Below are 26,502 nucleotides of genomic sequence, written 5' to 3' on the forward strand. Positions count from 1 at the left end.
TCTGGTAGCAATTTGACAATACTGTATAGTAATAAAACATCTATTATTGCCTACTGATAAGCAAGAGTGGAAGGATGAATGATAGCTCAGAAAAAATGGTGGTGTGTGTCACTGGTGCTTCAGGTTACATTGCTTCATGGATTGTAAAGTTTCTTCTCCAACGTGGTTATACTGTTAGAGCCACCGTTCGTGATCCAAGTCAGTAATATTCATCAGTATTTATCAGTTCTTGTTTTAAGAAATTGTTCATTTGGTTTAGTGACTCTTTTTCTCTTCATGTATGTATGTAGGTAATCCAAAAAAGGTTGAACACTTGGTTAAACTTGATGGTGCAAAAGAAAGATTGCAACTCTTTAAGGCAGATCTATTAGAAGAAGGTTCCTTTGATTCTGCTATTCAAGGTTGTCACGGTGTCTTTCACACTGCTTCGCCGGTTCAGTTTGTTGTCAAAGACCCTCAGGTGAGGTCACCTTCATTGTATTATAGTAAGAGCAGTTTCCTATTTATTCACTTTACAGTGTTTGTTTTCCTTATTTCAGACAGAAATAATTGATCCAACAGTGAAGGGAACTATGAATGTTTTGAAGTCATGTGCGAAATCACCATCTGTGAAACGGGTTGTTTTCACTTCTTCTATTGCCACTGTTTTATATAACGGAAAGCCTCGAACCCCGGAAGTTGTAGTTGATGAAACTTGGTTTTCAAATCCAGATTTCTTATCGGGGAAAAAGGTAGTACTATATATGTGATGTGCTCATTTTCCGTTCACTAGAAAAATATGATAACAATAATGTGAGTGTTGATTTATTGTGTTTCAGATGTGGTATCAATTTGCAAAGACTTTGGCAGAGGAAGCTGCTAACAAATTTCTAACAGAAAACAATATTGACTGCATTGTTATGAATCCAGCTATGACGATCGGGCCTCTCTTGCAACCGGAGCTTAACGAAAGTTCCACTTTAATTCTTGACTTAATAAATGGTAAATTTTATTTTCTGATGAATTAAATAATAAATTTGAATGTAAAAATTCTTTAGTCAACTGCTTGATATATGAACAGGTTCAGAAACATTTATGAATGCTGCTTTTGCATGGATCAATGTGAAGGATGTAGCAAACGCGCATGTTCTGGCATACGAGGATCCTTCGGCTAGTGGAAGATATTGTTTGTCTGAAAGAGTGATACATTTCTCTGAACTTACTAAGATTTTACGTGATATGTATCCAACATTGCAAATTCCGAACAAGTAATTTTTTTATTCAATTTAATACTATGATATATTTATAAGAAAATGTTTTTACTTCTAACTTTTTTAACACATTTTATTAATTTTGTACATAAACTGTGTTATCAGGTGTGCAGATGATAAGCCTTTGAGGCAGACATTTCAAGTTTCTAAAGAGAAGGCAAAGAAATTGGGAGTTGAGTTTATTTCCCTAGAAGTCAGCCTCAGAGAGATTGTAGAAAGTTTAAGAGAGAAGAAGTTTGCTGACTTCTAATTTTTTATAAATAAATATTGATAATCATAATCACTTTTGGTACGCTGAAACTCTGCTGCATAAGGAAGTTATTTCTCAATGTAAAATAAGGTTTGGTACTGGATCAAACCAAGCCAAAGTCTATATGAATGTCATTCAATCTGAGTTGATTTCTTGTTTATCAATTTTTCAAATATCAATTATATATCTAATACAATTGAATGGATTAAGACTTCCTAAATTACTTTGTATTTTCTAATTTTTACAGTATGGATTATTTTACACTATTGATTATTCATTTATTTTAATTTTCACATTTTATTTTTACTAATTTTGCCCATAATTCTTGCTCTTGATTTTGTCTAAAAATCCACTATTAAATTGGAGAAGCACAAAGAAAATAGGGGTTGAGCCCGAACGCCTGTCCGGGCTAGCTGGGCCTTGGCTCCGCCCCTTAACCCAACCAAATTTTTGTGTTCAACTTAGTAAAAACTACAATTCAATAATATTCACATTCATCGAGTTTGATAATCGATGCTCTTACCATTTAATTACTTTTAGCAATCTAATATACTTGTTGAAATCGTTATCAGACCACACGTACCTAATCGCTAGTACACCCTGACTCAAAAAAATTATTAAAAAAACTTTAAATTCTTGCAAACTTCAATAATGTTTAAAATCATTTTCTAAGGGTCTAGGGATTTTGTGAAATGGTATGAGTCTAAGTAGTCCATACCAACTATATTATGGATCATATATCAAGAAAGTTCTTAATTGAGAAAACAAACCATATCACTATTACGAAAAAGACATTTAACAACAATTGTAATAGGTATATAATCACGTAGGTCCATGCGTTGTTATGTAGCGTGTTGTTGTTTATGCATTACTTTCAATCACGGTCCTGTGACCGTTGTAGTAAACTAGAAAACGCACGCCATATAACAACGATTAAGCCTAATAACCGTTGTGATATTGTTTATGAATAACTGTCAATTGTATCATACCAAAATCATCAATACACCATTTTAAAATTGATATCAAAATTAGTTGTATTAAGTACACAATTCCATTAAGTACATTAAAATATACGTAGAATGAATATCTAAGAATGGAAGAATAAAATTGACCAACTGGAGGTAAGCGAATGATCTTTCCAACTTCCAAGAGAAAAAAGTGTATATAATTAAATAACCAATAATGAGAAAATTAGCTTGACATGCATGCATCTTCTGGGTTTTAAACTTCCAAGAGAAGAAGATGAAGAATCTGAAAGAATGATATTAAAGAGGAATAACCAAAACACAAAAACAACTTCATCCAAATGAATCAAAATGAGTTCTCCTTCTCAAGCTACCAACAATGCTGAGAATGAAGATGTTGTTGTTGTAGAGGGTGTTTTCCTACAAAACCATCCTCATAATATGGATGAAGAAAGAATCTGGTACATGAGACACATGAGAGCTCTCAGCGTGAGGAGGAGGAGGAGGAGGAGAAGAAGAAGAAGAAGAAGAAGGTTGAGAAAGCAGATGATTTTCTTCGACTCTGGTGATGAGGATGAGGAAGACTATAATTGGTCAAACTTCCTCACAGTCATAGGATTTAGATTTAATCATTAAGGTCTTTTGTAATGAAAGTTTATGTAATGACAATTTTAATCTTTCTTCTTAACTTTAGGGCTTTATCACTCTCTTAAGCTATCAACTTAAACTAACAACTTAAACTATTAGTTTAAACAGTAAACTAATATACTAACAAACAGCTTGAACTATAATTGTAATTGAAAATTCAACAATTTGCAATTAACTTACTCGTAAGAAACCGTCTGTTAGTCACATTCCTCTCATGTTCACTGCATCTGCAGTTTCAACATCAACAATGCAATTCAAACCCTAAACCCTGAACATAGCATCTTCAACTATTACATTTCATAACAAAGTAAATATTAAACATAAAGGAGATAACAAAACATAACATCTTCAAATTTCTAGAAAATCTCTCTAATTTTAGTTTGTTCTTCAAATTATTGTTCTTCTTTTTTGAATTTTCATACATAACCTTCAAATAGCCCAAAGTTTCCAACTCTGACTTCATAATGCTCTCATCTTTATTTCCCCATTTTTCTACTATATCGTCATCCCATATGAACAAATTACATGTTTCATCACTCTTTCAAAATAGACATCTCCAAAATAGCCTTTCTTTATTTTGTCCCCTCTTGCATTGCTACGAAACCATAGGACCATCACAACCACAAAAATTTCTAGAACGAGATTTTACAGCGGAAGAAGACATATAAACACCTTTAGATGAGTTTGTCTTCAAATACGACATTGAACAACAACAATGTCAAAAATATTTGACGTACCTTAAAGTAGAACACTGTGTATATGTTGTTGTCTTCTTCTTGACGATGACTACGACGTTGGTGTTAGGGTTCTTTCTTTTATCTGGATAATTAGTGTTTATATATATATATATATATATATATATATATATATATATATATATATATATATATATAAAGAAGCGACAATGTGTAACAACGGTTTTACAAAAGAACCGTGGAGATAACCCTCTTATTTTTATTGAAATATAAATAAAAATGAAAAGGCGTGCATTAACGTAAAAGGAATAAACTATTTGATGGAGTTGAGGTTCGAACCCAAGAAAGCTTGATTGTATCACCACGATTATGGAAGTAACCGTAATTATAACCTTACAATTTTTAATTAAAATTAAAAAAAAATGTTAGCGCATGAGTTTAGAAATTTCACCATGGTTATGGGAAGAGCCGTGGTAACTTTGGCATTGTTGTATGCACATTTTGTAGTAATGCATGCCTAATAGCAAGACCCCAAAATAATCAACATGCACACATGTTAAAACATATATCACAAACACGTGTGGACAACGACATGATACTCATGCACAAATCCAAGACTTTCACCTCATACTTGAACTAATCTAGGGAGACATAAATACTACGATGGTAATTCACCCAACTCAAAAAAAAATCATCTCAAAATTTTTCAATTTGTACAAAATTGTTGAGAAAAACAAGTGTAAGTTTGGAAATGTAGAAAAAAAAGGAGATTGGGCACTTAAGAGAACCCACACACCTATCATCTTAAGGTCTTGGTTGAGTATGTGGTGTGTCTTTAACAAGGTTTGTTGCTTATAAAAAAAGCTCCAACAAAAAATGTTCTATCATGGCGAACTTTAAAAATTGATGACCCTACAGTGCTATCATAAGTCGTCGGTTCGAGTGAAGGACCGACTCACTTGTATCAAAAGTCATCCCTACATGATGGTGGGTAGGAGGTATGTCCCGTTGAGAAAAGTGACAAAGGAGATACAAGTGTATGTGAATGAAAAAACTTTGCTTGAGGAGGAGCATTGTAGATAAACTCACACTAGAGGGAGAGTAAATAGTGAGACATACATAGATGAAAAAGTAAATGTTGAACACTTTAATATGTAGTGTCTCTCTCACTTGTATAGTTGCTCTTAAGCTCAATGTTATGATTCTCAAACCTCCTCATGATTTAACGTGATACGAAAGTCCGATTTAATGTCATAAAATTTTGAGGTAATATCTAACGTCTTGTTCACTTATATAAAATGATAGGTTTTCAAATAAACTTTGGGATCCTATTGAATTATTTAAGGGTGTTCGCGGTGCGGTTTGGGCGGTTTTGACGAAAAAAATCATTCGAACCGCAAGAGAAAAAATCGTGCGGTTTGGTTTGGTTCGGTTGACTTTTAAAAAATATCCGAACCAAACCAAACTAATGCGGTTTGGTTCGGTTCGGTTGGTTCAATTTTTTACAAATATTTTATTGAGTCGTACATACACATATAGATGACAACATAATTTTGTATTTAGACATTCATACACTATCAAATAACAACAAAACTCGTCATATTTTGACAACAATTTTCCATTTAATAGGTAAAAGTTAAATTAGACAAAAGTGGAATATTAAACATAAAATAGTAGCATAAAACAATATAAAAATTATTATAATGAAACAAAAGAATATAAAAGACAAGAGATCAGTGAAGGTGAAAAAGAAAAGAAAGTGTTGAGAGATTAGAGAAGAAGATGTGCGATAAAAACGAAACTGAAGTACGGAACATTTACATAAAAATGAGAAAGTGAAAAAGAAAGAATATAAGAGAGTATAGATTATAGAAGAAGAAGGAAGATGTATGTGGCAAAGAAGGTGCGATAATGCTATTAGAGATTTGAGAAGATCGGGACTGAAATCATATGTGTAAGGATGAGAAAATTGTTGGTAATCATAAGGTTAAGGTATAATAGGTTTAAGTTTAGGTTGGATGTGAGTTAAGTAAAATTTAGATTGTAATATAATGCGGTTTGATTCGGTTTACAAAATATAAATCGCAAACCGAACCAAACCGTGCGATTTTGTTAAAAGATGACCCAAACTAATCTGAACCAAATGCGATTTTTTGCAGTTTCGATTTGATTTAGTTTAATTTGCGATTTTCTATTGAGTTAATTTGGTTTTGATCACCCCTAAAATTATTGTCCTCTCAAGACTACTCGAGACACAAGGGTTTTCTTTTCGAGGAAAGGCAATACTAACAGCACTCATATACTGCTCAACAACCAATTTTACTAGACTTTGATTATTATTTTAGCAATATTATATCATCCTCGTTTTCCATGAAGGTCGATCAAATCAATTTGGTTACTATTTTAATATAATCGTTATAAAATACAATGATTTTTAATTGTGATTCATCAGTGGAGCACATGTTTGATGGCCCATTTTAAATGTCTTGGGTTTCTCTCTTGACTATCCTACAGTATGGGGTTATCTAAGATTTTCATATATGAAAATTTAATTTAATAAACAAACTTATATCTTATCATTGTGAATAGTGTACTGAATACCAATGTGTCTTAAGTGCAGAACATGCAATGGCAGAGAGATAAGATGAAAATATTTATTTAGTAAGAAACTATTTGTTGGTTGGTGAGTTTAGTAAGTAAACCGAATGTGGATTGTCTTTTATGTTTTTAATTTTTATCATGCTTCAATCTCTTTTTTTTCTCTCTCTTATTTCTACCTAAAAATTTTCGTTGTGTGACATTTTATTTTATTACTCTACTAAAAATTTATTTTAAATGTAGAACAAAGGATATGTTAAAACAACTAAGATCTTATTTAGTTTTAATTTAACTATAAATTTTTTATCAAGAGATACTATTTAACAACAATTTAAAATTTAAAACTCTGTTATGTAGGTTATTTTGCACACCTTTAAATATAGTGTCAATTTAAGTTGTTCTACTTTAACTTTTAAATAAGTCATTTTAACTAGGTGGATGTTGGATCCATCTGTTTTACCTTTTAAAAAATAGATTTTATCTTTATATTTTAAAAATGGTTTTTATAAAAATGTTTTTTAAAATGTTATAAATTTTTTAAAATTTATTTTTTCAAAATTGAAAGAATGATTTTTACATTCTTTTAAATTAATTTATATTATTGAAGATCAAAACATAATCGAAATCACAATTTTTTAAAAAGTTGTATTTTAAAATAATTTTTATGAAAAACTATTTAAAACAACTTCAAAATTAAATGAATTTTTGAAATTTTAATATTTAAAAAAAGTTTCAATAAAAAGATAATATATCTAAAATAATATTTTAAAAATAACTATTTAAAACAAATTTTCACTTGCAAAACATGCTTTTAGAGTCTGAATAAAATTTTATATGAATTTGATCCAACACAAAAACTATTTATATTTATCAACAATCTAAAACCTTGAGAAAAAAATACTCATGTGACCCAAGTCTTCCACATTATACCATGGTGGAGACTAGTCTATATTTCGATGTGTGATTTTGTTCTTATCTCCCCCGATAAAAACTATTTTGCTTCATTCATGTTTTAACGATATCTTAATCTATGGTATTGTGTACATTTAATTTTATCTATGTATTTTTATGATATTACTATAAACTAGAGTTATTAATCAATTATTGGCACTTTTATCGCTATCCCGTGATTCCCGGATGGTGCGACCCCTAGCGCTAAGGGCGACACTAGCGCTCGATGACCTAGGGTCGCGGCTCAAGCTCTTCCTTATCTCGCCTGAACTTCAAAATCCCACCGTATTGGTCTCTCTCACTTAAAAAATCGAAATATCAGAGTCAATCGTCTCTCTCTCACTCAAGAATAGTGATCGTGTAAAGATGACGAATCATCGTGAATTCTCTTTTTCTTTCACTTTTAAGCTCGAATTTCAATGCGGAATCGTTGTTGCGATGTTATTCATTGTTGTTGCATGTTGTGGTTTATGAATCAGTGAAGAATTGTTGTTGAATTTATCGTTTCGTGCTATGCACACAAAGTGTTCGGTGAAATATCTGAACCATATTTTTTTGTTTTTCTTTCTTGAAATCTCTTAGTTGGAAGTTTGAGTTGTTGTTATCGTGTTTACGGAACATTCTTTAGTGATTTATATATTCAAGAAGCATCAAAGAATTATGTTCATGAGTTCCCAAAAAATTACCATCTATTGCTTCATAATGAGGTTGACAGTGTTAAAACATCTTATAATTCCACTACAAAAAAAGCGCTCATTAGTGACGTAAATTTCACGCCACAACAAGCAAAATCACTTCACAAATTGATTTTTGCGACGTGAATAATTATGCCGCTTTGAGAGCAAGTTGCAACTAAGTTGTGATGTGATTTTCACGTCACTAATTAGTGACATGAAAATCACGTCGCAAATCTTTGCATAGAGATTCCCAACATTTAAGTCAAAGCAGACGCAGCAGGTGGTGTTCAAAAAAGCAGCTTTATTTGTCACGCGATTTTCATGTCACTAATAATTGTAGTTTTGAAATGAGTTGCGACGTGATTCCCATGTCACTAATTAGTGACATGTAAATCACGTCACTAATTCTTCTTTTTTTAAATAATTTTTGAAACCCAATTAATAAATTATATATAAATTAAATTAATAATTTTAATATACTAAATATATAAATTAAATTAGTAAAATAAATACATTAAAATATATAAATTAAATTAATAACTTAAAATTATAAACTAAATATACTAAAAATATATAAATTAATAAAATAAAATATAATAAAATTAATAAATTAAATTTACTAAAAATATACCAATAATTTAACTATTTCAACAAAGTTAGTTCTTGCAAATTAAATTTAAATAATTTTTTATTTTTAAAAAAGTTATATTATCAAATACAAATTATTAATATAAATCAGATATCTTATATAAACAATTGTAGAAATTAACGTAAAACATTTTGTGAAGAAATTTTCCACAATTGCATTATTAAGTTTAATTCAATTTCAGACCTCCAATTAACTTAAGAAAATTTATTTCTCATTTTATTCTATTTTTTTTTATTTTTTTATTGTAATTACTCTCTAAAAAGTTATGTATGCACCGGAAGAATTATTATAAAGCTTTGATTTTTTTTGTAATATATGCACATTCAAGTGAAATCATTTAAATCGAACCCCAGTAAATAAAATATAAATGTGTTTTTATTGGTAAATTTTTTTTTATATTATTTAATGTCATGATCAAATACTAATTATTCATAATGTCATGCTTGATACAAACTTAATTTTTTATAAATAAATAAATTTAATTTTAAAATTATCAGGAGTAAATGCAGATGACATATATACTATTTTTTGTGGTTCAAGAGTTAATGCAGTTTTTGTCACGTTTGACAATATATCAAATTATCACTCATATTGAAGATTTTTTTTTATGTGGTGGGGAAAAGTCACTGTACTAGTGTTCCAACAAAGATATCCTAAGAAAATTAAGTTCTATATTTCTACAAAGAGTATCAAATTCTTTTCTTACTTAGTAAATAATAAGAAGACCATATTTTTCAAAATAAATTCATTTAAAAAGAGTATCAATTTCTAAATTCTATTCTTACTTAGTAAGTAAAAAGTGTATCAAAATCAAATTCTAGTTTTTATAATATATTTTGTTTGTACAAAATATATATTCTATTTATAAAATAATATATACAATTTTATTAAATATTTTTATCTTATATAATATTTTTATACCATTTATTTTCTTTACCATATTCTATTTTATTTTTCATCTTTTTTACAAAATATAAATTAAAAGTTTAGTTTATAACAAAATATATAATAAGTCTAGTGCAACTATGGCCTAGTGAATGGTTGAGTATGATGCAAATGCAGAAGTGTAATGGTAGAAAACTTTATAATTTGATGCAGATGGATTGTCCTAATGTGGAGTGGTATAATCTGGTAGAAAACTTTATAATTTGATGCAGATGGATTGTCCTAATGTGGAGTGGTATAATCTGGTAGAAAACTTTATAATTTGATGCAGATGGATTGTCCTAATGTGGAGTGGTATAATCTGGTGTTCCATAACAAAGTGAGGCTAAGAGCGGTGTTCACGCTTTGCACGCATGAGGCTGGATCGCTGGGGTATGGTGCAAACGACTATGTGTGTCTTCTGTGATAATGATGAGTCTGCTGATCACCTATTCTTTACTTGTATTACTTTGAAACAGATATGGCAAAGAGTCTTACATTGGCTGCAAATGTCCCATGAGCCTGGCAGTTGGACAGAAGAATTGCATTGGTTCTTGCTGCACTATCGGGGGAAAGGTTGGAGAGCTGATTTGATGTGTTTGGCATTAGCGGAAACTGTGTACGAGATATGGCAGTACCGTAATGAGAGATGTTTTGGGTATAGTGTAAATAATAGTAATGTAGCGGGGAAAATTATTAATGGTATAGTTTATAGAGGGTGGACTAGTCCTAAGCTTAGACCACATATAGCTAACCTTTTAATGCCTTGAGTTAGGTTTGTTTCTCTTGTTTTTGTGGGCTGGATCCTAGCGATCGCCATGTATTTTCCTGATTTTTGAATTATTACAATTTTTTATTCAAAAAAAAAATATATATATATATATATATATATATAAAATAAAAAATATATATAATTTCGTTTTAAATTAATCTATAACAAAACAAAATATAATATTTAAACAAAAATTTCATTTATTCTATTAAATTTATTTTAAAAAATTACAAAAATACCTCTTCTTCAATCTCCTTCATCCTTCTTCTTCTTCAACCTTCTTTTTCTTCAATCTTCTTCTCTACAAAAACCTTTAAAAAAACTAAATTAACAAACAAAAATATTAATTGTTACAATTATAAAAACGAAATAATAAAAATTAATTGGTGTAATTTACCTTTGATACAAGATTGAAAGAAATTTGTGGGAAAAAATTTAGATTTGAATGTATAGATATGGTGGGTATGAGATTGGAAGAGAAAAAGAGAAGAGGGGGAAAATGGGAATGAATGGCTTATGGGGAAAGTGAAGCGTGATGTGGATATAAGCCAATCAGTGACCTTGCCATGTGATATTCACGTCGCAACCATCCCAACAATCATAATTAATATTCTCTCACCTCCAAAAGCTGTTTCTCTCACCTACTCAAGTCAGACCATTAAATTTTTGCGACGTGAATCCCACGTCACAACTAAAATTTTGAAAATTTTCAATCTCCCCCCATGTGAACGCCATTGTCTTTTTAATTTTTTATTTTAATTTTATGGTTGCGACGTGATTCCCACGCTGTAATTTTTTAAATAAAAATAAAATTCTGACACCCACAGTATTTATGTTATGTATATTATTTTAATATTAAAAAATTAGTGATGTGATTATCACGTCGCAACTGACTTTTTTTACCCACGTGATAATCACGTCGCAACTGACTTTTTTCACCCACGTGATAATCACGTCACAACTTCACATGGCTAGGGAGTATTTTTCTTGTAGTGTTCCCAGTTATCAATTAGCTCCAAAATCAATCTAGAAATACATGGCTTATAAACAAATTTTTTTTAGCTTATAAGTTATGCAGTATATTAATGCCAAACAAAATGATGGCACATATGATGCACAGTTGTAATTTATTTGCATTTGTGATAAAAGTCTATGAATTTGTGGAAGTGGTGACCAACCAATAGCAATTTTTTATATAAGGAATAGAAAAAAGTTATTTGACATAGGTAGATTGTTTTTGCAATCTAGAGTTGGGTTTTTCTTTTGAGAAATAGGCAGTAGGATGTTTTCCTTCACTCAACACTACGTGTCTGTGTCTAATTAAATATTGGCCTCATTTTAAAGTAGAAAAGTAGATTTTTTTTATAACTCTTTTATTCTCTCATTTCTGATTTTGTGCATGGAATATATTTTTAGTTCACTCTTCATATCACTTTGTGATAATCTTTAGGATGGATGATATGCCTAGAAGGTTTGCGGAGCTTCTGTTTTGATTTTTCAATAGTTAAACATTTGAATTTTTCTTCACCCACCTCCTAACCTTCTTGTCAACCCCTGGTGAATTTACCACAATACCCCTTGTTTCGAAAGTTCATTTCTGAAACTGTACTTTTTTTCTTAAAATAAGTGTTTTCGGAAATGAACTTCCGAAAACGTGTTTTTTTTAATATAAAATATTGGTTTCGGAGATGCATCTCCGAAATAAAATTACATTTTCAGAAAATGTGGTGTTTCGGAAGTTCATCTCCGAACGCACCCCCCTTGGAGAATTCGGAAATGAACCTCCGAAAATATGTCTGGACAGAATAAAATGAAAAACAACAACAATTCGCTTTATTTAATCGGGTGAAGTTTACAAGGACAATATTACATAAAACTAAAGTTACATATTGTTGAACACGGGTAGGGGGGATGAGAGAGTGGTGGGGAGAAAAAAGGCTTCCAAATTTCAAAAGGTGTACTACTGTGAGTAACAAATGACGGAGGAGGTGTAACCGGGGCCGGAACATATGACGGAGGAGGTGGATGTCCGGAGGAAGAAGAACCGGAGGTACGTCCACAGCGAGACAAAGGAGCCAATCAATGTAAGCTATAATTTATCATTATCATCAGGGGACGTCATTACAAAAAATTGGGAAAAAAATCTTATTGTTTTTAATCTTGATTTTTTAGAAATGACGTCCCCAGATGATAATGATAAACTATAGCTTACAATGATTGACTCCTTTGTCTCGCGGTGGACGTACCTCCGGTTCTTCTTCCTCCGAACATCCACCTCCTCCGTCATATGTTCCGGCTCCGGTTACACCTCCTCCGTCATTTGTTACTTACAGTAGTACGTATTTTTATTAACATGATAAATCCAATACAAAAACATTGTGCGATACAATCCGAAATCCGAACAAAACAAAACAAAACACGTCAAACAAAACAAAAACATGTTATTCTGCCCGACGAGCGTTACAAAATACACATCAAACAAAATAAAAACATGTTATTCTTCTCGACGAGCGAACTCCTCCGAATGAAGATAATTATACCAATCTTCATCCCACTCAGTATCAGAACCATCAGCGTTGATCACGCCTGAAGGCTGAGCCTGCGCGTCCGAGCCATGGACTCCCAGGGGACGAGAAGCAGAACCAGTCAAAAGCTTCTTCTTCTCCTTCACCTCCTTCACCTCCTTCACCTCTTTCACCTCCTTCTTTGAAGAACCCTTTCTTCCCTTAGCGCCCTCTTTAGAAGACGCAGTCCTGCGTGCTTGTTGGTTGTCTGACATGTTCCTGTAAACAGTTGAAATCGGTTAATATGCGAGACAAAATAAAAAACAAAAAAAATTGAACTTCTGATACAATTCGGAAGTTCATTTCCGAAAACTGGGAGGGAGGTGTTTTCGGAAATGAACTTCCGAAACACCCCTGCGATGGAGTTTTCTGCAACTTCCATGGCAGACCCCTAAACCAAACTTCAAACCAAATCAAAATGCTTCTAAACAACCTAAATACTACTAACAACCTAACCATATATCATTTATGCAATTAAAACCCTAAATAACATGCATTTGAATAATAGATCTAAAAATTTCAAAACTTACAAAGTGTTGGGATTGAGGGCTTTTGAATGTTGTTTAGCAGTGTGATTGCAGCCTTGATGCAGCTTTGGAATTCTGTTTGCACAAATTTTCGCCTTTGCCACTTTTTGTTTTGATTTAGGGTAAATGATTGGGGGAGGGGGAGTGTTTTGATAAATCTGCAGAAATTGCAGTATTTCGGAAGTGAACTTCCGAAACCCCTGCTTCGGAAATGAACTTCCGAAATAAGTCAATTTTTTCAAAAAAAAAAGCGCTTCGGAAATTCATTTCCGAAGCAGGGGTATTTTCGTTCGGGGTGACCCCATAGGGAGGAGGCCAAAGAAATTTTCTAAGCATTTACCTAATATGCTTATGCATTTTGTATCTTTAGGGTATGTAGCATGTTAATGCTTATACTTATGCTTGTACTTGTGCTAATGCTCATGCTTATGTTTATACATGTCATAATGACTTGTTTAAATACCTATGTAAGTGAATTTTAGAAAATCACTATGATGATGTGAAGTTTGTTGGCAAAAGAATTGACAATGGTTGCATTGATGAACTTCGGAAAAATATGTCTGGTTTTCCTGAAATAATTTCCTATAATGAAATTTTAGATGTTCTTCGAAAAATAATAATTTCCTATAATGAAGTCAAAATAATTAATTTACTCTATATACACATCCAGCTAAAAGTTGTAAGAAAATTGAATAGTAATTAATTGGTTCAATTTTGTACTTATCAACATTACAATAGCTAGGCTGTAAATTTTATATTTATCAACATTACACCAATTGGTACTACTATTAAAAAAAGTGTTACATACAACAGTAAAATATTTAATAAAAATTATAACATTAATAATAAAAATAAAAATAACATATAACAGAATAAATAATTAGGTTTTTAAATCATTATATTTTATTAATTTGATTTTTATAAAAAAAATTATGGAATTGTGTTATTTTTATAAGTTATTCATATATTTCATCTAAAAAATAGTAATTTTAAAAAGTCAACAAAAAAATATGTTGTTATTCGCTATTTTGGAGTCGGCCGCCCTAATCTGCTATATGAGATTAATAACTCTACTATAAACTAGTAAAATTATTCTCTTTTGATCATTTATCATTTTAAGGGTCCACCTTCTCTTTGAGAAATTTATACTGGATAAATGTTTCTCTTATATAAAACCAAATGCCAATATGTAGAATAGTCTCCAAGATGGGAAGAAATTAAAGATTGAAATTGAAAGTATGATATGTTATTTTGTTTCTCTTTCTCTATCTATCTCCTTTTCAAAACATGCAAGTTAAAGAAAAAGAAAGAAGAAGAACAAAAAACGTTTATTTACAAGAACAAGTAAACTCATTCTATTTTAACAGATAATACTAATTTTATATCGAGCGAACTGTTGGAGTTAAACCTACATACAAAATGAAGAAAATGAAGATGAAAATGGTTACACATACTACAGTAACAAATTGAATAAACTGAATGTGTTTAAGTTTATTTAATACAACTCAAATTCAAATGCACTTCAAATTAAGGCTAAATACAAATTTAAATGCAAATGATAATTACAATGCTGAATCTGAATTAAACTAACACTAACGTGTTCAAAATTGCACTGAATTCCAATTTCACAAAAAAAAAAAAAATTATAATGGATTTACCACGAATTTCACACCTACACTACTATTATACATGTTAAGATGCAATTTTGAAAACAATGGTTATTCACTTTTGATTGTTGTGTTTTCCTTATTTCAGAAAGAGATAATGAGCCTTTGAGACAAATATTTCAAGTTTCTAAAGAAAAGGCAAAGAAATTAGGAGTTGAATTTATTCCTCTAGAAGTGAGCCTTGAAGAGAGAGTGGAAAGTTTAAAAGAGAAAAGGTTTGCTAAGTTATAGTTTTACGATATTTCAGTGTGAAAAAATATTAGAGTCATAGTTTCGTTTTGGATTTAGAAACTATAAGTAAAAGGATGAGCTTTTTCTTTTGAGTACAATGAGGATGAGTTGTTTATTGATGTAAGATAAAGCTTGGTACTGTAGAAACCATGTCAGTTCAAATTTGCTTTTTTGCACCCTCACTTTGCTTTGCAATTACAATTACAAATTCTATAATCAGATTATATAATCGGTTTTGGGCCCATTTTTGTTGTGGCTAGAAGTTCAATTGGGTCTTGACAAAAAAAATTCAATAGGACAACTAATGCAATTTTTCAAATAACATTAACAATATCAACTCTACTGCAATTACACGGGATAAATTTCATTATTAATTTATTTTTTTGAAAAACACAATAAAATATATAAATGAAGAAGTGAAACCATTCAGGATAGAGATTCATTAAGGTCAAATACAAAGCAAAATATAAGAGGAATTTGATAAAGGGTGTTTTCAGTTGCACAATTGGATTGTGAAAGTATTGTGTTATTGGAAAATAGTGTAGAGTACGTTTTAAGATCGGGCAACACAAGACCAAGGAAATCTTAGACTATGTCCATTTTGATGCCTGGGGGCCTACAAAAGAGTCATCAGTTGGAGGTTCCAGGTACTTTGTAACAATCACTAATGATTTTTCTCGTAAGGTCTGTTTTGTGAAATCAATGCCAAGAATAAAGTATAATAGGTTTCTTTTCTTGGCCAAAAACCCACAAAGGTATGAAAGAGGGAAGCAAGAAAACCACAATGAAATTAATTATAAACTGTTATTCTTTACTTTCTCTTTGAAACAAAATTACAAGTGTTACATAATAACAAATAACTTGTCTCACCCTAATTAGGATTTGTAGTGTCCAATGATGACAGACTAGTATGTTATTTATTATAAAACTAACACACTAAACTAATGAGTTTTACACACATACCCATTACACAAGCTAACTTATGGAACAAGTTAATTTAAACAATTGGGCATAACAAACAGGCCCAATTCGACATGCTAACAAACCTAGAAATATTGAGTAATGCATGTTAGAACAACTTTGACTACAACACACATTATAACGACACCAGCATGCAAACAACCTTCGACCCCATGCTTAATCCCTTTCGGGCCAGAAGCTACCCTTCGACCATACTAGAGTTCCATCCAATATCTCACAATATGAGTTTATTTTATGAAATATAAATCTGAGGTCTTTGGAATATTTAAACTGTGGAAAACAAAGGGTGGGAATCAAACAGGGAGAAAAATAAAGTATTTGCGATCTAATAATGGAACTGAATACATTGACAAGTTCATGCATTTATATGAGGAGAATGAAATCCTGAGGCATTTTTCTATGCGGAAAACACCACAATATAATGATGTTGTAGAAAGGATGAACATGACTCTGACGGAGAAGGCAAGGTGCCTTCGGTTGAATGATGGTCTTTCAAAAGATTTATGGGCAGCAACACTCAATATGGCATGCTATCTAGTCAATAGATCACCACGAGCTTCATTGGATGGAAAATTGCATAGGAGGTGAGGATAGGTAACACCATTGATATGAGCAATTTGAGAATTTTTTGATGTCCAGTATATGTGCATTTTTTCAGTGAGGGTCAGTCTAAACTTGAAACCAAGTCAAAAAGTACATCTTTATTGGCTACAATAAAGGTGTGAAGGGGTACAAGTTATGGGATCTAGTTAAGAGGAAGATGGTTATCAGTAGATATGTTATATTTGATGAGTATTTGATGATAATTCACAAATGGACTCAGTCGAGTGAAAGCTTCGAAGAAGGTGGTTCTGTCGAAGGAGTAACGGTAGTCGAAGGATCAAATGGTATTATTGGGTGACAACAATTCGAAATTTGAATTCAGTCGAGTGAAAGCTTTGAAGAACAGTGGTTCGGTCAAAGGAGTAGTGATAAACAGAGGATCAAATTGGTATTGTTAGGTGACTTGATTGAGCTTGAGATCGAGGGAAGAGAAAGAGTTAGAATCAACAAAAAACATAAGGTTTGTAGGTTAGATTGCTACATTTCTCTTGTAAAAGATTTTTGCAAAGTAAGATTGATTATCTCAATTCCTTTGGAATTGTGGGCAGATGTATCCATAGTGAGGACAATTGGTGAACTGCCTAAACAAATCCTTGTATCATCTCTCTCTATCTCTCTCTCTCTCTCTCTCTCTATATATATATATATATATATATATATATATATATATATATATATATCATTTACTTTCAATTTCAAATTGTTAACATTGTTGATTATGCAATTGATACGATTAGATAACCTTGCTATCATTTAAAAACTGTTTTGCTGAAATAGATTATAACTCATAAGATTGTAATTGAATTTCAATTCAACAAAACCATAAGAAAAATTCTCATCAACATTGATTGCACCTCAAGTGTTTGAAAATTTGCCTTAGTTTTTGTTACTCTATATTTCATTGGAAACGTATTACTAGTGTAATCATATTCAAACATGTTGTGTGCAGAAATATATCGTTTGTTTTGTGTTTTAATTATCATTTCAATTCTTATTGGCTTTTATGCATATTTGAGTTATTTGATAATTGTTCAGATTAGAAGAGTTGATTCGGGCGTTTTCCGCTGTCCATAACAAACAATCTTTTAAAATTGATTGTTCACCAAGTATTTTTAATTGGGGGAGTATTCACCCTGTCTAGATAAGTTTCCTTCGTCTAACAAATACTCCCTATCATCTTAGATTCCTTGGACTTTTTTTTAATTTCTGACCATGCTTCAAATCCTATAGGAGAGGTTGGTAAAAGGGAAGGGGGTGAGGATATGAGACCTTAAATGGATGAGACATTTTCTCTTTGACTACGAGATGGATCTTTTTAGAGATATGCAGTCTATGATTAGAGACTTTAACCCTTATTTTGAAAGTGATATGTGGAGGTAGCGTGAGGCGAGAGATGGCTCTTATTATATGTCTTCGGTCTACTCCTGTATTTTGGCCAGAGAGTTCCCTCCAGGTCGTCAGGTATCTATCGTAGAGTTAGTCCTTTCGTGTATTTAAATAGTCGGGCCCCTTCTAAAGTTATAGTTTTCTCTTTAAAGCTTCTTTAGGATCGTATCACGACTAGAGATAACTGGCATTGGCTAATATGCATAAGGATTTTCCTTATGCACCATGCATAAGTCAATCTAAGCCGTTGGATCATGTTTTTAATTCAGTATTGAGTATTGAGTATTGAGTATTGAGTGGTGAGTATTGAGTTTTGAGTGGTGAGTATTGAGTATTGAGTAATAACAATTGATGTTTAGAATTTGATATAATGATCCAAGGGTTCATAATAATCTATGCACGGTGCATAGATTTTTATCTATGCACGGTAACTGCACCCGAGATAACTTATTTAAGTGGGAAGTTCCTTTGTCCTCTGGAACTATTCTTTGTCCCCTCTGTTCGGTGCTTATTAATTCGTCCTCTTATATCTTTGTGACCTGTGAGGTTGCATCCTCTGTTTGGTATAAAAAATTTAGGTGGTTGAGGTGATGTCATGTTTTGCCTAGAGATATCTCGACTCTTTTCCATATGTTTATTTCTTTTGGTTTGTGATCCCCTTGTTTGGTGGTTACGATTGTATAGCTTATAGCTAATTGTATTTACTTATATTTTTCTATTAGTTTTGATTTTGGAATTGGTACTCCTTTCCTTCTGCCTTTTTGTAAATTTATTTATACTTTGGCGGTAGCGTCTTCCTTTATAAGAATATTATTTTTCTTTATTTTCTTCTCTTTTCAATTTTAAAAACTAAAAACAAAAATATTTAAAATCTATTTTAGTCTATTTTTTATTTTAAAAAATCTTAAATAGATAAAAAATTTCAAAAATAATTTTAGAAAATTAAACTAAATTTTATAAACTAAAAAATAATTTTACAAAATCAAATCAAACCACTCTAAGACTCTGTTTGGTAAAATTAGCAGTTGGATGATAAGTTAACATATACCTGATGGTTGATAACTTATAGCTGATGGCTGATAGCTTATAACTTATAGTTGATGGCTGACGACTAATAATTGATAAGCTAATTAAAGTGTTTGGTAAAATTAGCAATTTAAGAGAGAGAGAGAAATTAATAGTCACATTAAATTCTTAACATTTTCTCTGTTTATGAATTCAATGATTGATATTTGTTCCTCTCATCTCTCATTATAAAATGCTCTCACTTGATATGTTTCCATATTATATATATATATATATATATATATATATATATATATATATATATATATATATATATATATATATATATATATATATATATATATATATATATATATATATATATATATATATATATATATATATATATATATATATATATATATATATATAAGTTGTGATGGTTTTAATATCCGTTCCTAAAAACTGGATTTGTCACGGTTTCAACTTTCAACCATCATAATTCACTAAAATTGGGTTAGTCTCCTAGACATTCAACTGTCACAATTTTTAAAAACTAGCCAAAGATATGCTATATTATTATTCGGATAAAGTTATAGAGGGCATTCGAATTTTACTATTCAAACGAAGCAAAAGAGATCATTTTAAAAATTCATATTATGCAAGAAAAATGTATAGAATGCTTGAATAATCCCAAACAAAAAAAGTGGTTTGGAAAAAACTAAATTCATCAAGTTTCAGAATAACCAAGTCATAAATGTATCTGCACCATACTGTGAACTCTAAATTCTGAATGTACTTCCACAGTTTTGATCCATGCAATAAGACCATCCTTTCATCGCAATTAAATGGTTATAATGATGTGTGCCTACACTATTATGAATGTACTTTCATACCAAAGAATTTTAAAACCATCATCACTTCACTTGTACTAAAAGAATGATTTCAAACTTCAAATGCCAGTTTGTTACCCTCAGATTTAAACCAGATCAAGTAGTCAGAGAATTATACTTTCATTCCATCTATATAAATAAATGGTGTAGCCAAAACTAAATTATACACATAGGTTGTGTCCACAGTGCACACTTTAATTTTGTGTACCATCCTCAACACAACCTTTAAAGTAGACTAAGGGTGAGTTTAAAAGAGTTAGTATCTATGCAAGTGTTGTAAACCATTTATTAGAATCATTTATGATAATATGTTCATAATTTGTTTTCAGCCTATTTTGGTATGCAGCTCTAGATGACCTGTAGGAATTAAAACTTATTCATAAGAACTCAACAATAATCTCTTAATTGAGTTATTTATCCATACACATCCTAAGCATAGTACATATTACACGACAGGTCCCGAACCATCGATTTTAAAACACGAAACACCTAAATCATTGTATGCCTTCTTCACCCGATAACGTTAGAACATGTAATTTTATGTTAGGACTGATCAGTTTTCATTCAGGCGATAAGTTTTCTCAGCATTTGAAGAAAGATGGCAATGCAAAGGGAAAACTGCTTTGCCATTCTGCTGCCTCGTCAACAACGATGAGTTGTTCCCAATGTCGCGAAACGGAGATCGCTTTGGAGCTAGTAAACCACTTCTAGCACTAGCAGCATGTGTTTTTCTTTCCCCATTCCTCAAAACCTCGGTATGTTTTCTGTTTTCTGTAACAATACTTCGATTTTCCTTAGTGCTGCAAACTACTATTCGCTTCTCAAACTCGTTCTGAGTATCCAAGAGAACCGATGAACATTTAGTCTCCTTAACTGCATTCTGTTCGATCCTAAACCTCTCGAGATCACCACTGAGCGTGGAAAGTTTCTCCTCAAGCTCATTTTTCTTACTTTCGGACGAAAGAGCTCTTTGTTTCCACTCTTGCACCTGTGCGAAAGAAAACATGAGGTTAATGTAAACAGAAAACACTAAGAAGTTTGAATTGAGAATAAACTTTATCATCTTACCGCATTGTGTAGAGATTGGATTTGAGAATCGGAATGCAGGGCGCGATCTTCCCAGAAATCTCGTGAAGCCTGCAGTTCTTCCATCTCTTCCCTCACCTGACCAAGCATCTCCTGCATTTGTGACCATTGCTCTGTCTCAACTCTAACTTGCTCCACTATTTTTCTTACAATAGTCTTACAATGTCCTGAACACATGTTCCCTTCACATGACAATTTTTCCTACATGATTTCAAATTACATAACTTGATAAGAACTAATATCATTCCGTTATCTCGGTTAGCAAATAGATTGACAATTCCGTAATTATACAGTAAATATTTTATAATATTGCAAAATCGGCCACAACAAAACGATATTGAGAGATGCTAATACCGGTACAATTATCCACACTGCAACACCGCATTCAAAATTGCAACACTTGTACCGACCAAAATCATGAAAGCAGAACTAAGAGCAAAGAAATCAAGATCATGCCTGATGAGGTAGTTGAAATTCAACTCTCTTGAAAGTTGAACCAGAACTAGCAAGAGAGCTACTAGCAGTGGACAGCAGTGAATTGTACTCTTCCTCCATTCTCTCCAATAATATCCCCTTTGACAATCCCTCCATTTTTCTTCTTAGAATCTCAACCTTTTCAAAAAAGTCCATAAGAAACAAACATCAAAAAAGACAAGAGATAAATTAACAACCTAAGCAATAATGCAAACACATGGTGGTTACTTTTTTCACCTACATTCAATTTTCCACTGGCAACAACACTATCATCAAATCTCCCACTTCTTCTAACTAACAAACTAACATTTTCCATCTCTTCAAACTCCCTTAAATATATTCCATCCGACGGTCCTCCAATCTTCTCGAGCCGTCTCTGTAAAACCGAAACTTGTTTATCAAAATTTTTGTTACTCTTCCTTCTCTCAGAATCCTTAACCGTTGATCTCCTTTGCAGCTTCTGAAGTTTCTCCGTCAACTCATGAATCTCTTCATCCAAAACCATGTCAATATTCTTTCCTTCACAAATCCTTATTCTCCCCTACATTCCACTTTCTAAGTCAAAAAACCAAATCATGCAAACCAGTCTTATAAACATTCATATAAATTTAGAAACAGTACTAACTACTAAACATATATGGAGCACGAACACCGAAAACACGAACTAATAATTTAAAAAAATAATAAATTAAAACATAATCACAAATACTGATAGTTTTTTCTAAGTGCAAGAGGAAAGTGAACTAACAGAAACAAGGGTATGAACAACAGATCTTAGAGTCCGTTCCATTTTGGAACGAGTCCTCTCCAACTTCTTAACAGCAATTTCCTTCTCCATCCTCAACAAATTACACTCCGCTCTCAACATCTCCGCTTGAAACTTCCACTTCTCTTCCTCCAACCCATCACCACTCTCAGTAACAACTCTCTCCCTCCTCCTCTCTTCCTCCAACACCACTACAGGAACATTCACCCGAGCTTCAGCCGGAGGTGCACGTTGTTCTCTATCAAACAAAGACCCCAACATGTTACTATTGCTGTTGCTGTTACTCATTTTGAGGTCATTCCTGGCCGAGGAGGAGGAAGGGAGTCTCCGGCGAGGACGGCGAGGGAAGTGAAGGATTCTTGGCGTTGGAGGAGGAGGTGGATGTTGGTGCCATTTGGGTCTTCTTGTTGATGAAGAAGTATACATTTTACTATCATGCAGTGAGACAAACAATAACTAATAAAGATGAGATATAGTTTGAAATGAGAGAGTAAATGGTTAAGAGCGCTACTAGTATAATAGAAGTGAAGTAACCTCGTGAAGAGGAAGAACAGAGATTTTGAAATGAAAGGTGTTGTGTGTGTTAACAATAACAGCGTTATTATTATTATTATGTGTGTGTGCTTTTTTTGCGTGCCTGTTATTTATTTCCCAACGTTGTGTACTGCCTCTTCATGGGAATTTGAAAATGACTTTTCTGGCTTCTGTTTGCTTTTTTCCCCAAAATGTCCTTCTTTTCTCTCACTTACCTTAGTCGGTAGCTTATTCATTTGCATTTTCATTAATTTCCTATAAATTATGTTTTGAATTTCACTCTGATGATGCTCATTTGTGAAATCAAAATTTTTACTTAATCACTTTCACTTTATTTCATTCTGTTTATGTTTATATTTACATTGACAAAGTCAAAGTATAAATAATAAAAATAAAGTATGTGTTGGAAAAACAATTTTTTTTAAAAGAAAATCAATGCACAATTTATAATCTACTTAAATTTAGTTTTTTTTTTTAGTATTTTATACGTTGGATATGGGACTAATTTGAAAGAGGTTTTAGCAAGTGTATTGTAAAAATTTAACAAAAAAAATTATGAATATTATTGAATTATATATTTTTAATTCAATTTAACAAATTTTAGTTTGTGATTATTTTCAATATTAAAAATTAAACAAAATAAATTGTTTTGAAATTAATAAAAAATCAAGAGGTCAATAAGGGTGTACACGCGTTGAGTTGGATCGGGTTTGACCTAACCTGTTACCCGATCCGTTCAAACATTAATGGATTGGGTTCATCATCTAACTCGCAATTTTACATTCAAAACCAATCCAAACTGACTTGTTCATTTAAGGGTGGGATTGGAATGAATTGGGTTTGCGGGTTATGTTTCAAATAAAAAATATTTTTTTGATAATTTTTTTAGTTATAAGAAAATTGTGACACAACTCAATACAATTACATTCATTTCAAACACTCAAAATCAATGAAACGCATCATATAATGTTTATTAAAGTTCATCCATATGATATAACACTTGATAATAGTAGAAAATTCCATAAGACACGTTATTTTCATAAAATACGTAAATTAGAAATGATACAAAAGAAAATAAGAAACTACTTAGTCTTGAAATTACATAAAATTATTCATCTAATAGTTGTTGTAATGCTTCAGTACAACTATTGACTAATTAACACTCTAATGAATTATTAGTGTAATTAATTAGAAGATTAGTAGTGCAAAAATCCTGCTAATTGGAATGTCCTCTAAGAATTGACCAATTAAGTGGATAAATGGCATATTAGTATTTTCACTGTTATACATGGAACTTTATAATTTTGAAGTTATTTCCTCATTTCCACTTCTTTTTCTTCATTCCAAAAATCGGAATTTAGGAGGAAAGGGTGGAATATGTGAGAACAAGGAAAGTGGGAGCAAAACCATCTTCAACCTTCATCCCATCTCTTGCATGCATCAAGAACTCATCCAAATCTCTGATCCTTTATTCATCAAACCTTATTTTCGAACCAACAATTCTTCATCAAGCAAGGTGAGTCCTTAGTTAGGACTTGGGACTTTAGAATTTAGGGATTTTGTATGATTATGCGAGTGTTGTGAAAATTTCCTACAACCATGTCAATTGCATGTTTATGTGTTTAATTGTGTTACATATCTTCAATTTCATTTCAAATATGTGTTTTTGTTTCTAATATAATGATTGCATGTAAGGTTTGGAGTTGGGTTCGTGTCTGAATGCCTTTCTGTTTTTTTCCATCCTCGCTCAGCGAGAATTCATATTTCTAAGTGAGCCTTCAAACACGCCCCTTTGTAGTTTTTGGGTTATCTGGCTAGGTGACCTCAGGGCTCGTTAAGCGAGCCTTCATGCAGAAAAACTCATGTTTTTGGGAAACTTTGTTAGGCGAGTAGTAGCTTTGCCCAACGAGACCTCGCTTGAAGCTCATTGTCCTTCGCTAAGCGAATGACCTCTTTTAGGGGAAAAGTTCAGTTCTAGAAGGTCTCGCTTGGACCTCACTGGAGCTCGCTAAGCGGGCCTTTAAAGTTGAAAATTTATATTTCCTTTTCTTAAAATCAATTTTGGTTCTGTAACTCGGAATGAGATGTCATCTTTTGCACTATGAAAGTAACATAAAACGTTATAACATAGTGGATACTTCAGTGTCTTTCCACTTCTTTCCTTATTGTTTGTTCGGTTCGGTTGAATGTTCAGATGCGGTATCGTTTGTTATGCTTGAATGACAGAGTGGGTCTAAGGTACTAGGTGGTAAATAACTTGTCGTTACACATTGGAGCTATCGAGAAGTGTGCTTGTGGGGGTAAAATGAGAGGTATACACATTTGTTGTGACACACATATGTTATCGATTGGTGTGCTTTGCTAGCCATGTAGGTATTATACACTTGGGTTACTCACCACATGTGTGCTTATGTAGTCACACAGGTGTAAAGCACTTGTTGTTGTTACATACATGAGTTGTTTATTGATGTGCTTGTGTAGCCATGTATATGTTGTGCACTTGCGGTTACGCACCTGTGTTATTGATTGGTGTGCTTTTGTAGCCATGTAGGCGTTATACACTTGGGTTACTAACCACAGGTGTGCTTGTGTAGCCACGTAGCTGTAAATCACTTGGATTACCCACCTTACTCATCGAGAATTGGTTTACCTTTGTAGTCTCTTGGAGTTATGCACTTGGGTTACTCACTAATGGTGTGCTTGTGTGGCCTAGGAAGGAAGGCGTATACTACTCCATAATTCACTTAGTATGTAGGTACGAGTATGCATATGTTGTTAACACTGACTTCAAAATGGTTGTAACATTACGAAATTAGGTAGTCAATGGACTCATAATCTTGTGTTACGTACTTTTGGTGAGTTCTTGAAATTGATAAGTAAGGAAACCACATATTGATGGTGTGATCCGAACATGGTGATGCACGTTGTAGAGACGAGTGAATCCATAAGATAGGAGAATTTGCTGAGATTTAGTAATCTCACCCCAATATTCTTAATTATTTTCAGGTAGCTCGAAGTAGGACAAAGGTAAGGGTAAGATGACTTAGTCGACTTGGAGAAGTTTCAATGGCGGACTTCCATTTTGTCTTGAGCTCTTTAGCTTTATTTTGTTGGATATTATGTATTAATGCTATCAATGATGTATTTTGACCATAATATATTTGGCTTTTGTACCTTGCACTAACACTTACTCTAATTATGTTACTTATGTATGATTTTCATATAACATATTATAACACCAATATGAATTATTCTAAACATATACATATGAGGTGTTACAGTTGTGTTGGCGTTGAATAATATTTTTTTTACAAAATTGGGGTTACTATTGAGATATTGTGGCATTTGAGTTGCCATATGATCCTTGAATGCCTCCATATGGAATAATGTGTCATAAAAAAGTAAA

At 32.1% G+C, this 26,502-nt stretch overlaps 2 protein-coding genes across 2 annotated transcripts; one reads left to right on the forward strand and one right to left on the reverse strand.

The window, feature by feature from the left end:
• On the forward strand, positions 1 to 1,660 carry LOC131623882 (cinnamoyl-CoA reductase CAD2-like). The gene is made up of 6 exons (XM_058894880.1): positions 1 to 198; positions 291 to 460; positions 540 to 731; positions 819 to 981; positions 1,061 to 1,247; positions 1,356 to 1,660. Exons 1-6 carry the CDS (start codon positions 75 to 77, stop codon positions 1,498 to 1,500), a joined length of 981 nt encoding a protein of 326 aa, XP_058750863.1. The 5' UTR covers positions 1 to 74; the 3' UTR covers positions 1,501 to 1,660.
• A 19,000-nt stretch (positions 1,661 to 20,660) lies between these two features.
• LOC131623909 (uncharacterized) lies at positions 20,661 to 23,154 on the reverse strand. The gene is made up of 5 exons (XM_058894904.1): positions 22,545 to 23,154; positions 22,038 to 22,337; positions 21,830 to 21,934; positions 21,305 to 21,523; positions 20,661 to 21,224 (listed from the first exon to the last, which is right to left on the reverse strand). The coding sequence occupies exons 1-5, from the start codon at positions 22,986 to 22,988 to the stop codon at positions 20,790 to 20,792; spliced, it is 1,503 nt and encodes a 500-aa protein (XP_058750887.1). The 5' UTR covers positions 22,989 to 23,154; the 3' UTR covers positions 20,661 to 20,789.
• Between the last annotated feature and the right edge of the window lie 3,348 nt (positions 23,155 to 26,502).

Source organism: Vicia villosa, unplaced genomic scaffold (assembly GCF_029867415.1).
Source record: "Vicia villosa cultivar HV-30 ecotype Madison, WI unplaced genomic scaffold, Vvil1.0 ctg.000089F_1_1, whole genome shotgun sequence".
Taxonomy (NCBI): domain Eukaryota; kingdom Viridiplantae; phylum Streptophyta; class Magnoliopsida; order Fabales; family Fabaceae; genus Vicia; species Vicia villosa.